At 44.3% G+C, this 13,697-nt stretch overlaps 1 protein-coding gene across 6 annotated transcripts in view; it reads right to left on the bottom strand.

Annotated features, from left to right (window-relative positions):
- Positions 1-13,697, bottom strand: part of LOC126299600 (syntaxin-binding protein 5) — a 901,795-nt gene that overhangs the window by 536,447 nt on the left and 351,651 nt on the right. For all 6 annotated transcript variants that reach the window (XR_007552829.1, XM_049991623.1, XM_049991624.1 and 3 more), the window contains exon 3: positions 4,014-4,196. Coding sequence is in view for 5 of the 6 variants with exons in the window: in XM_049991623.1 (XP_049847580.1) it covers positions 4,014-4,196 (183 nt within the window). In the remaining variant the exon portion in view is untranslated. The remainder of the gene's footprint in view (positions 1-4,013; positions 4,197-13,697) is intronic.

The following is a 13,697-nucleotide window of genomic DNA, read 5'->3' as shown; positions in this document are numbered from 1 at the left end:
TACCTATTTGTGTGCCTTTTCTAGGTTTCCTCATGTATAGCTTTCATTAGTTGCCTAACGTAAGGCTTCGAGCTATTCTACGGCTTCTTGTGATTGTCTGGTAACAATAGTTCTTTGTCTATTGTATTCTGCTTCACGTTTATATTTTCTTCTCTGTTCTGTTAATGTTATATGGTTAATGGTCACTGGGCTTTCGTTTCCTTGATTCAGTTTTTTGATCAACCAACTGTGTACTTTGCCGCTGTTGTTAAAGTCTGTTTTCGATTTTTCCATCTGTTGTTTGTTGTATTATCTACCATTGTCTTTTCATTATTTCGCTGCATTTCTTACATAGCCAGTATAAAACCATCAATTTCAAGGAACAACTGCCTCGTGGGCAACCAATGATTAGACGCTTTTTCTCGGCCGATTTCTTTAGAGTAACTTTCAACGATGTAACTATCCCTGCGTTCTTATTCGTCTTCTCAGTAGAGACAGTGTTTGTTTCTTCTTGGCTGCGATGCAGTAATGTTCCATTTTCTGCCGGACACACCGCACGGTGCCACGACGACACTATATTTCGAGAAGAAAAAAATCTATCAAATGAAGTATTCAATTTTTATTTTACTTGTTGCTGTACACATGATATATGTCACCCATGTAACTCTGGAGTGTGATTGATTTTATCGATGACTTCAGTTTGCAGTAGCGGCTATCAGTATCGCTTAACATGATTACATGAAATTAGTAATTAAATACCGGCGTAACTACAGTATTAATGACTTTGACCGTACTCTTTGCACTTAGGTATGTCTCAAGATCTTGCAGACAAACCATTTTTTTCCTTCACTGGAATGTGAGTATGTTAAGGTTTTTCCACAGTGTGCTGGAATGCGCTAGTCCCGCAAGCACGAAATAAAGCACCACGCAGCTACTAAATCTGTTAATTTTCATACTATTTTCGAAGCATTATAGTACGATTTTTTACACCAACTATTGATTTTTGGTTGTACAAGAGGTGTAGCTACGCCAAATCAGATGATTTAGACATCGACAACTCTCAAAGAGATTACATGGGTCCTAGACAAATAGCAAATGATTATCATAGAGCATGCATCTAAGAATATAAAAAGAACCGACAATGATAGCCAATTGCAAAATTGCTTACCATCACTTGCCTTTATGATGCACTTCTACAAACACTAATTGTTTCCTATGAAAATTGAGTTATAATGCACCGAAATCGGTCTGCTAAGTAAACATAGTTAGTAGCTACATAATAAAAGAAACTGTTTTATGCAATGTGTTCTGTGTCGCGGCCGAACACTGCCGCTGAAAACGTAGCGTGTGGAAACCAAAGTCGATGCAAATTAGATGGCTGAAAATGCCGCAGAGAGATAACATTTCGGCCGCAAGTAACTTGAGCTTAAATCAGTGCTGATGAACAAAGCCAGATTCGTCTTCCACAACAACACACAGTCAACAAATCAAAGCCCAGGACCAGGAAAGCGAGTTAAGAGTTGCAATCGATAACCGGAATAATGAAGGATCCAAAGGCGAGATACGAACTGATTGTTCAGCCGCTGTAACATATGTGTGTGTGTGTGTGTGTGTGTGTGTGTGTGTGTGTGTGTGTGTGTGTGTTGTGAAAGACTTACGGTCTCCCTATCTGACGCACTGCAGTACCCTCTGGACTCCTGGCTGCTAGTGACGGAACTACGTGCACAAAGTTGCTCTCCGTATCTCGCAAGTGCTGGGATGTTAGAATGTGATTATATGTTTCGCCAGTATAATTCAGGTACATCACGTTTTTTTCAGCATCGCCTTAACTCATCTCCCATCTTCGAGCTAATGAGGACATTTTTGTTCCAGCAACATAAGGGAATGCAGCTGAGTGGGGTCTTAGACAACCGCCGACATTTCGACAGCAAAAAAACTCCGTCATTTTCAAGGAGCAATGCAACGAGAGCGCGCTATGTAAGGAAATACACTGATCAGCCAGAACATTATGACCACCTACCTAATAGCCGGTATGTCCACCTTTGGCATGGATAACGGCGACGCGTCATGGTGTGAAAGCAATGAGGCCTTGGTACGTCTCTGGATGGAGTTATCGCTATGTCTGCACACACGAGTCACCTAATTCCCGTAAATTCCGGGAAGAGGGCGATAAGCTCTGACGTCACGTTCAATCACATACCGGATGTGTTTGATCGGGTTCACTTCTGGCGAGTTGGGAACCAGCACATCAATTGGAACTTGCTACTGTGTTCCTCTAATTACTCCATCACACTCCTGGCGCTGTGATATGGCGCAGTATCATGTTGAAAAAGCCACTGCTGCCGGAAAACATGATCGTCATGAATGGGTGTACGTCGTCTGCAACCAGTATACGGCACTCATTGGCAGTCACGGTGCCTTGCACGAGCTCCAGACTCATGGATGCCCACGTGAATGTTCCCTAGAGCGTAATGGAGCCACCGCCAATTGATCTCCGTCTCGCAGTACAGTTGTGAAGGATCTGTTCCCCTGGAAGACGACGGATTCGTGCGCTCCCATAGACATGCTGATGAAGATATCGGCATTCATCAGACCATGCAACGCTCTGCCACGGCGCCTACGTCCAGTGCCGATGGTGACGTGCCCATTTCAGTCGCAATCCCGATGTCGTGGTGCTAACATTGGCACATGTATTGGTCGTCGGCTGTATGCGTATGTCTGACTAGCGGTCATTCCTCGCCAGGGTACCCTGCCATCGCATGGACGGGATTATATTGACAGTAGGTCGAGGGTCATAACATTCTGACTGATCAGTGTATAAAGTCTCAGCAGGCCGGACTACGCCGAGCGAGAACCATGTATTTGTATATGTGGCATGGAAGACGACCAAAATCAGCAGTTATCGAAATTGAATATCAATTACGAACGAGTGAGCAAGTATAATTACCTCTGTTTGTCCAGGGAGACAGCAGGACACCAAGTAGAATTGTCATTTGCTAATTTAATCTCATCTGCTTCCTTAGTAACACTATCCTTATAGCTGGAATTTCTCGCCACAATGTCAGTGTTTTATTCCTAGGATGAATGGTACCAAGGCAATGTTCTGCAATAGCAGAATTCCTCGGCTGTTGCAAGTGTGTGTGACGTTAACGCATAAGCGGAAAACAACAGTAATGAGATTCTGGCGAGCTATTGGGATAGTGTTTTAAGGAAGCAGTAGAGATTAAATTACGAAGTGACCTCATAAGCAGGGTCCGAGGTTTTTGCTTAAATTCTGCTTGGAATCCGGCTCTCTCCCTGGTCAAACAGCAAAGGTGCATCTGAATTAATGCTACTTGCTTATACCGTGGCAATTAATATCCACTATCGATTATTTCTGACATTGGTCATACTTAGGTTTGTGGTAGCGCTAGTCTTTTTCGTTGTGTCCGTGCGCTTTTTATCTTTCTGCATATGCCGCATTATGGTTTCCGGTAGGCTAAAGATATCCAACGCTATTCAGACAAGTTCCGGTAAGTTCATGATGACCACCGCCTTCGACTTCTGGGGCCTTTTCGTCGAGTTCCTCGCGCGCGAAACAACTATCAATGCGCAGTGCTATGAAGACACTTTGCAGAAACTGCGACAGGCCTTGAAGGCTGTTGGACGGAAGCACTTTTTGTCTCACGGCTGTGTCCGTCCCCACCCTGCCCTTCGCATGACGGTTACGCTTCAGCGATTTGGTTGGGAAATAATGCAACATCGTCCTTACAGCCCTGATCCTTCGTCGTGTGATTCTCCCATCTTGCGCCACCTGAAGAAAGATACGTGTCTATGTCGGTTTCAATGAGACGAAGAAGTGCAAGAGTAGGTGCAGTTGTGGATTCGTCAGCAGACTAGCACATTCTACGAAACAGGAATTTATTTCCTATCGCCTTGTCTCCCAGTCAGACAAATGTCTTATACAAGTACTGTTAGGACGATTCTTCGCAGCAAAAAAAAAAAAAAAAAACACACAAGAAACACACAAGAAAGGAAACAGGTTTGAGACTCACCTCTCTCGCTGGAACTTGAGGCTGTGTACGACCTCCGGCCTCTTCTGACGGAAGTTCCACAGGTGCAGACTGTCGTCCGAGGTGGCGGTGACGAGCGCGCCCTCGTTCACCAAGAACTGGATCTGCAGCACGGCTGCGTCCGACTCGTGCCGCACGTGCGCGTCCACCCCCGGCCTGCCGAGGCTGCCAGCCAGTCAAGGAAACACTAACCGTACAGTTCTTTGTATCTCTCCACATTCAATCGTTTGTTTCACATGTCATCAATTTGTAATACAACTTCACAGTCAAAATAATTTCACACATTTGGCAGTTGATGCAGTTGTCTATAATTAAGTACACCCTACTATCTAAAAAAACTATAAAATATATCTTCAGAGCTTAATAAGGTTACAAGGTGCTGCAAAGATCGGCAACATTCTACAAATGTAAAATGTCGCACTTCACTAAACGACTAAAATGTTGCATCCTACGACTACAACATTAATAGCACGCAACTGAAATCAGTCATCTTCGACACATACCTGCATGTAAGACATGGTGTCCACACAAGAACGTCCCACTTTGTCTGGTATACAGTAAGAGTAATTTAGACTATGTACAACAAATCGTACATCAAACTGAAGGTACACTAACCTAATTTTTCTTGCAGATATTCAATATGTCCTCCTTTAGTTATTCGACACACATCTAACGAAAAATCCAGTTCGTCCCACACTTTGGTTACGAAGTCCAGAGTAATGGAAGCAATAGCCTGTTTCATGCTGAGAGTCAACTCACGCAAATCATTACGTAGCGGCGGAGCATAGACACGATCTTTCACAAAACCCCAAAGAAAAATTGGCGTGAGGTCAGGTGAACGAGGAGGCCAGTAGGAAAAAAAAAAAAAAACTCTACCTTACTTATCATTATGATCAATCCACAATTACTCTCTTGCAAAGATATGCCGATGGGGAGCGGCTCCATCTTGTTGCCACATTAAGCCTTCAGGTTCTAATTGGAGAGGGAGGGGGGATCCCTTGTTGCAACACATCCAGGTCAGCCATCCCTGTTGCGGCAGAAAGGACGTACACTTGACTTCGGACAGAGTGCACAAAACATTTTATCTTGGGGGATCTCTACTACTGTAAAAGTTCATGAGCATGTTCTCATCCTCTGATACGAACATTATGGTATTTACCCTCCCATTTATGTGGAAAGTCGCCTCATTGCTGGACATCACACGATTAAGGAAGTCATCTTCCCGCTCCAACACTCCACTTGCAATACTAGAAAGCACACTGCATTCATCTTCCTTTAAAGCGTGTACCAACTATTACTGGTATGAACCCATTTGTAAACGTTTACTTGAAACCTTCCACACTGTCGTCTTTGGCAAATGAACTTCAGAATTTGCTTTCCGAACTAACTTTTTATGGCTGCGAGGGTAAGAACACGCACCTGGTTGTTACCATCAGCACATGAGGTGACACAAACTATGAACGAAACGCAATTTGAAGCAAGTTATACATTCACTTTTAGAAAACGAAACTCTTTACTCTCAGAAGTCGGTATTTTGCGTACGTGATATATGTGATGCTCCAAGCGGGAAAACAACAAAGCAGTCTTGCGCATGTGCTCATTGGAAATTTGTGGTAAGGTCTTATGGGACCAAACTGCTGAGGACATCGGACACTAAGCTTACGCACTACTTCACCTAACTTAAGCTAACGTACGCTAAGCACGACACACCCATGCCCGAGGGAGGGGGTGGGGGGGAGCCGCGCACAGACCGTGACAAGAGGCCCATAGACCGTGCGGAGTAAGTGGTCAGCGCGGCGGAATGCCACGCCAAGGGGCCCGGGTTGGGCAGGAGATTTTCTCCGCTCAGGGACTGGGTGTTGTGTTGTTTTCATCATTCTATCCTCATATCCGACGCGCAAATCGCCCAATGTGGCGTCAAATGCAACACGTACTTGCCCTCGGCGGCCGAACTTCCCCGAATGGGGGACTCCTGGCCCACAATGCCGTACGCTCATTTCCACTTTTCCACGTGCAGCGTGCTAGCTTACGAGACACGGAGGTGGGACAGACGCGGATCGCAACCACGTGGCGGATTACTGACCACTTATGTGCTACGCTACCACCTTGAGTGTTCTGTGCGTTGTAGTGTTTTAAATGTCTGTGTACAGAATTATCTGAAGCGTAAATGGTCCAAATTTTCGCTTCAGATAATACGATACACAGACATTTGAAACACTATAACGCGCAGAACAAAGTTTACACTGTTCACAGACAACTGGAACACACGACTTCTCTCCTTTTGGTAACTGATGGCTGTGGCAACTGGAGAGTATCCGTTCACGAAGATTAAAATCAAATTTACTAAATGATGAATGCAGTGGACCCTTTACGATGAAATAAAGGCGAGGAAACAGACTCCCATTATTACATTATGTGATAGCCACGCAGGACAACAATTTTCGAATGGAGAAGGATGATATGTTCGACACTTTGAAAATTTCTAGCAGTTACAACTGTTAAGAGGTGTAGAAAGTGGAAAGCTTGATACGTTTAACTTACTTTGAAACTGCCTGTCCGATTAAAACTGTGTGCCGGCCGGTACTCGAAACCGGGATTTTTGCCTTGCGTGAGCAAGGAGTGCTAGTCCTGCAAGCTCCGCAGGAGAACTGTGAAGCCCGGACGGTAGGAGATGAAGTACTGGCGGAAGTAAAGCTGTGAAGACGGGTACTGAGCCGTGCTTCGGTAGTTCAGACGGGGAGCGCTTGCCCGCAAAAGGCAAACGTCCCGTGCGTGCATTGTGTTGTACCGGTGCTGGATGTCAGCTTGTGGGATGGAGTTCGATGTCTGTTGCACCTTGTCGGTCAATAAAGAGGTGGCTAATGTTGCTTGTGGATGACGCTGGAGTTGTCGTCTGATGATGTCCCATATGTGCTCTATTGGATGATCGAGCAGGCCAAGGGTCACACCGACACTCAGTGGACAATGCTGGGTATGTGCGGTATGTGGGAGAGCGGTAACCTGTTGGGAAACACCCCCTGGAATGATGTTCATGAATGGAAGCAAAACGTCAAATCACCAAACTGACGTACACACTTGGAGTCAGGGTGTGTGGGATGACCGCGAGAGCGCTCCTGTTGTCACACGAAATAGCATCCCACACCATACCTCCAGGTGTAAGTCCAGTGTGTCTAGCATGTAGAAAGGTTGATAGCTGAGTCAACCCCACTGGCCTCCCCCTAACCAACACGCGCCGATCACTGGTACCGAGGCAAAGCCAGCTTTCATTAGAAAGCACAACAGACCTCCAACCTGCCCTCCAATGAGCTCTCGCTTGACACCACTGAAGTCGCAAATGGCGGTGGTTTGGGGCCAGTGGACTGCAAGATGTCTGGCCTGCAGCGGTCCCTGATGTAACCTATTAGTAACAGTTCGTTGAATCACTGTGGTGCCAACTGCTGCACAAATTGCTGTAGGCGATGCGGTAAGATGGGCAGAGTCAAACGCTAAACAGGATGGTCTTCCCTATCGGTAGTGCCACGTGCCCGTCCGGAGCCTGGTCTTCTTGCGAGGGTACATTCCCGTGACCACCGCTATCAACAATCACGTACAGTGGCAACATTCCTGCGAAGTCTATCTTCAATATATCAGATGGAACATCTAGCTTCTCGAGACCCTATTACACGACATCGTTCAAACTCAGCAAGTTACTGATAATGGCGTCTTTGTCGCCTTGAAGTCATTTTTTACTAACATCAACTCACCACGTCCAATCTCCTAAGGAACGCCCACGACCCTTACAGTGTGTATTTGAAGCAAACCTGATATGCAGTCTCACAGTGGCACTACTAGCACCAATCTTACGCCCTTGTGTTCACCTTAAAGGGTTTAGGGAAACTGTGGAAAACCTAAATATGATTGCACGGGAGGGAATTAGAACTCTGCTCAGCCAGAACGCTAATGCAGGGTGATAGCGAATGCGCCACTTCGCTTGATAGACTGTCGTGTGACTGGGTCCTCCCGTCGGGTAGACCGTTCGCCGGGTGCAAGTCTTTCGATCTGACGCTACTTCGGCGACTTGCGCGTCGATGGAGATGAAATGATTATGATTAGGACAACACAACACCCAGTCCCTGAACGGAGAAAATCTCCGTCCCAACCGGGAATCGAACCCGGGCCCTTAGGATTGACAGACTGTCGCGCTGACCACTCAGCTACCGGGGACGGACCACTTGGCTTGACAAAATTCGGAAACTGCTGCCGCCAAGACTAGCGTAGTTTCGGGGGCAGGAAGAACGCCAAAATTATGTAAGTATCTAACAGGTGGTTGTAATCAATCTAATGCGAACTGTATAGACCCAATATCTGTGTCCGGGTGGAAATAACCTAATCTCTCATTATTACCACGAACGCGTAGCTCAAGTCTCTACTAATTACCTTTGTGAGACATGAATGGATCCCCACTTACGTTCACGGCAAGGCGAAAGCTGACGTGGTTTTCCGTTGCCTTCCCCCGGCGTTTTACGAAGGTTCAAGTGGATAACTGGTTCGCACTGACGACTGTTGTGAGCTTGTGAAATGTTGTATTGTCTTTATTATGTCATGTATGAACACGGAAGGATAAAACGGCGAGCCGCGCGGTCCGTGCGCCTGTCGCCGTCGGAGGTTCGAGTCCTCCCTCGGGCATGGGGGTGTGTGTTGTCCACAGCGTAAGGTAGTTTAAGTTAGATTCAGTAGTGTGTAGGCTTAGGGGGCCGATGACCTCAGCAGTTTGTTCCCATAAGACCTTTCCACAAATTACCGGATTAAAACGGCGATGCGTGACGCACGGTACCCACATACGGGTTACTCCTCGCTAATAGCACCAAACGTACGTCTACCGTGATGTCACGAATGACTGATCTGCACCAACGCTTCATGCAATAGTCCATGAGAGACTGCGAAGAACTTTGGACATAAATCCAGCATGCCGGTGCACACAATCTCGCGATCAAGAAGTTTAAATCAACACCTTCCCCCCCCCCCCCCCCCCGCCCCCCTTGTCAGACAGGTACTAGTGATGAAAATTTCTTCCATTAGAAGAAATATGATCAGTGACCGACAGTGCACAGGCGTACGTTAGCGACCTCTGGTAAGGAAGACGGTAACATGTCAGTACGCTGAGAATACGACAGATACCATAAACGAGCAACGACTGGACGATCGTAAAGACGTTTTATTGCTCTACTTGCTTCTGGAGACAACTGAGCTTGTGTATGACGAACCAAAATGGTCAATTCCCAAGACTACCTGTTTCCTCCTTTTAAACATGTACACTACACTCTCCTTGTGAAGGCCTTATTTTTATTGTGAATGAATGAAGGAAAGCCAAGAAGTTGTTAAAATTCTTTGATCAGGCACACCCTGTAAAAAAAAATTATGTCGCATAAAAATGACGATGTTTTCAATATAATTATGTGACACTGAGAAAAATGAAGATCAACCCTAACACTTCCTCAGGTTCTTCCAGTGGAATTATCAACTTCAGGATCATCGACCATCTGTGGTCAGTGACCACTGATCAGATTTAGGGCAGATAATCTGGCATATGTGTCTCGTCCCATTTTCACTCACGGACTTAAGCACTGCACTGCGTGGCGACAAACTAATTTCTCTGTAAAAAAGGAACGCAAGGACCAAAACCCGGACAATTCAAAGCTGTCCTGCAAGCAAAAGATGGAACAAAGCCCCATTACGCGTAAATCAAATATTTACAATATTTCTAAATGTTCCACACAACGTCTTAGGACGTGAAGAGATCAGTGCCAAAATAGCTATGAGAAATCACTTTCTATAAGAGAAGTTTCCATAGCGTAGGAACAACACCCGTAGTGTGGGTGGAAAAAGTCATATTAATATACTTTGAATCTTGTGATTGCGTTTGGACATTACTATACATCTTCGTTACAATGTTAACCACTAGTAAAGTTCTGGGCAGGATGCGTGTACCATTACAATAAGAAAATGTTATGTGCGTACGAGAGGGACTTGTTGGCCAAGTCTTCCCGAGCCATTGCATGTTAAGTAGGGCCTTCTAGGTCGCTTTATCTTCTGGAAGCGGCATTCGAGGAACTGGTCTGTGGATCTCAAAAAATGGAACACTGAGTTTACCGATTATGTGCGAACTAAGTATTGCTCAGGAATACTTTCTGATAAAATGTTTTTTGACCCGTGTAATTTGTCTCAGAAATTAGGGCAATATAAGATTAAGTAGCTTAAGTTCTTAACAAACGTAAAATACATCACTGTAAAAAAAAGCAGATAAAAATTCGCTAAGAGACAGTCTCCACTCCTAAATACGTAAGCGTAGAACATACGTCGTTTAAATTCAAAGAAATTGAGAGGCATATACCAAATAAATTAATTAGACATGGTATTCGTCCACCATGGTACACTGAACAGGTCAGAATGCGTTTGCAAAAACAACCAAAAAAGGCATGCCAATTTTAAAAGAACGCAAAAGCCCCAAGACTGGCGAAATTTTACAGAAGCTCGAAATGTAGCGTGATCTTCAAAGCTAGATGCTTTTAATACTTTCCACAGGTAAACTGTCTCGAAATCTGGCAGAAAATCCAAATAAATTCTGGTCATATGTGAAGGACAATAGCGGAAAGACACAATCAATACCTTCACTGCGCAATAACAATGGCGATGTTACTAATGACAGTGACAATAAAGTAGAGTTACTAAATACGGTTTTCCGAAATTCCCCCACTACAGACGACCAACTAAGTATTCCAGCATTCAAAACAAGAACTGTCAACATGAGTGTAAAACAGAAATAGCATCTGACTTTCCCCATGGAAGTGTTATAGGCCTTCTGCTGCTCCTGATCTACATAAAACATTTAGGAGATTGGGATTGTTTGCAGATTATGCTGTCGTTTACCGTCAGATGATCAAAACAAGCTGCAAAACTATGTGGACGAGATATGTGTATGATGCGAAAAGTGGCAATTAACTGTAAATAATGAAAAGTGTGAAGTCTTCCACATGAGTACCGAAAGGAATCTGCTAAATTTCGATTACACGATAAATCATGTAACTCTAAACGCGATAAATTCAATTAAATAGTTAGGGATTAAAATTACTAAGAACTTAAGTTGGAAAGATCACATAGATAATGTTGTGGGTAAAGCAAACCAAAGACAAAGATTTATTGGCAGAACACAGAGAAAATGCAAGTCTACTAAAGAGACTGCTTACACTACGCTTGTACGTCCTCTTCTGGAGTATTGCCGTGCGGTGTGGGATCCGCGTCAGATACGATCGGCGGAGGATATTGAAAAAGTTCAAAGAAGCGCAGCTCGTTTTGTACTATCGCGAAATACGGAAGAGAGCGCCACGGAAATGATACGTGAATTGGGGTGGCAATCATTAAAGCAAACGTGTTTTTCGTTTCAGCAGGACCTTCTCATGAGATTTCAATCGCCAACTTTCTCCTCAGAGTACGAAAATATTTTGTTGGCGCCCGCCTACTCAGGGAGAAATGATCATAATAATAATAAAAGAATTTAGAGCTTCTAAAGCTGTAAGTTTCCGTTTTCCCTGCGCGCTGTTCATGAGGGGAACAGTAGAGAAATATCTTGAAGGTGGTTCGATGAATCCTCTGCCAGGCATCTAATTGGAAATTGTAGAGTAATCATGTAGATTTAGATAATTCGACTGGCGATACTAAAAAACTGAACTGGTCAATCATTCTTAAGAAGGAATTTCTACTTCTATGTTCAGCGTACTTCATTTGCTCGAAGGTCGCTGCGACCCTCGATGAAGACCATCAGTCATATTCAGTGCTGTAGTTAAATCCAGTTGTCATCTCTCACAATCCGGAGATGTCCATTCGGAACATACTCGATGCCAGGGCTGGTACATACTAAACAGTATCGTAGAAGAGGCTGAAAATACCGCTTCCATTTCAAGGTTCTTTTTATTTTCCACTGCTTAAACCACGACCGGTTTCGGGCTCTTACATTTCCATCCATCAGGAGGTGCGATACTGAAAATAAACAAGAGACCGAAGCTGATAACTTTTACACGCAGTAGTACACATGAGAAAAAAAAGAAGTTCCGCAACACATTTTAGAGAAAACAGTGGTAGGGCTAGGTGCGGTAAAATGTAAGTCAAGACCAAAGCGACACCAAACAATACAACGGACGACTGCCTGGATAAAGATATATGCAATGAACACTACACTTAGTGCTGTGACCCGGGGTGTCGCGATGAACAATTATAGGACCCCGTTTACCACCAGCGAGTGCATAGCATGTAGTAGCGCGCACTAAGCAGGAACGAAACTGGTAAACTTCCGTAGAAGCCCGCCTGCACATATACGATTTGTCTTAAAGAAGGATCTACCACCAAGCAAAGCGACCCTGAGGTAATTAATAACGCAATGGATGTATTATTTTCTTTTTAATCTTGATGTACGACAGAAATATATTATTTCAAAAGAATTTATTAAGTAACTTTGTAAAGGGTAACTACAATACACTTCTTGTGGTTCAAAGTAGTAGTTTCTATAAACAAAAATTTGTATCTTCAGTATCGTAGCAGAGACATCGAACATGTGCATACCAAATTGAAATGCATTATTTATAATTAACAAATGCGACTCGTAAATTCGTTTGTTTATGCTATGCTTAAGAAGCTATAATCACAAAAACAGCTTCGCCACATGCACGTAACGACTGTAATAATGAAACAGACCGTCAATTGTGACATGGGAATATTGTAAGTTTTGCCTGTAGGTTAGTACTGGCCATTGTTACATCACTATGTTGGTTGGTTTACAAAACCGTTAAAGTGAATGATTATCAGACCATCACACAATGGACACCAGACAGTAGAACAAGTTATTCCTTCATTCTTGCTGCACAGTAACAGTTCCTGAACAGGAGTCCGACGCAAATCATTATCTACTAATTGCTCCCTATACCTTCTAGGAGTTCGTAAGAGGAAATTAGAACATCCTGTATAGAGGCAACGAGCTTATAAAGGATGTAACGCTATTTGTTCCGTATAAAAGCGTATGTTAGTCCTGATAGAATTACTTCCGACGTCCTTTTGATCGTAACCGTTGCGCTGCGTCATTTTACTGGGTAGAGGCGATGGAGCAGTCTGCGTCTAGTGCGGTTGTTCGGCACTGTTGTGCCGCCGTATAGACTAACTTTGAACCAAAGCGACCGAACGCGAATTGCACGGCTAAGCGACTGTGCCTGGCGGCAACCAAGTTTTTTGTCACATACCCGTAATGAAGGGGGCAAGCAGAGTGAAGCTGTACACACGGTTAATTAGTTTCTCTTGGCATGCAGCAGGGTGGCACTAAAAGCGCGCCTGTCGACGTAATTCAATTTTGCCGATGCAGTGGCGACCAGGGTAAAAACGGCGTAGCCGTTCCCTGTAGTGATACCACGAGCACGCTTTAATTGCGTATTAAGCTGACCCTCTACAGTTATCTACGCTCGAGTACAACGCTCGTTATCTTCACGTAAGCGAGGATAAATCATTTATTACTTTCATTTTACCATGCCAAAAAATTAAAACCCATTTAACGTGGTTGATACGCTGTCAACACAAAGGATCCTTTTTTAGATAGCATCGCGACCGTAATGACCAAAGAAAATTTCCGACTTTTTTCTATGTTGGTAG

The sequence above is a fragment of the Schistocerca gregaria genome, chromosome X, assembly GCF_023897955.1.
Source record: "Schistocerca gregaria isolate iqSchGreg1 chromosome X, iqSchGreg1.2, whole genome shotgun sequence".
Lineage (NCBI taxonomy): Eukaryota > Metazoa > Arthropoda > Insecta > Orthoptera > Acrididae > Schistocerca > Schistocerca gregaria.
This window is presented reverse-complemented; position numbering and strand designations above follow the sequence as displayed.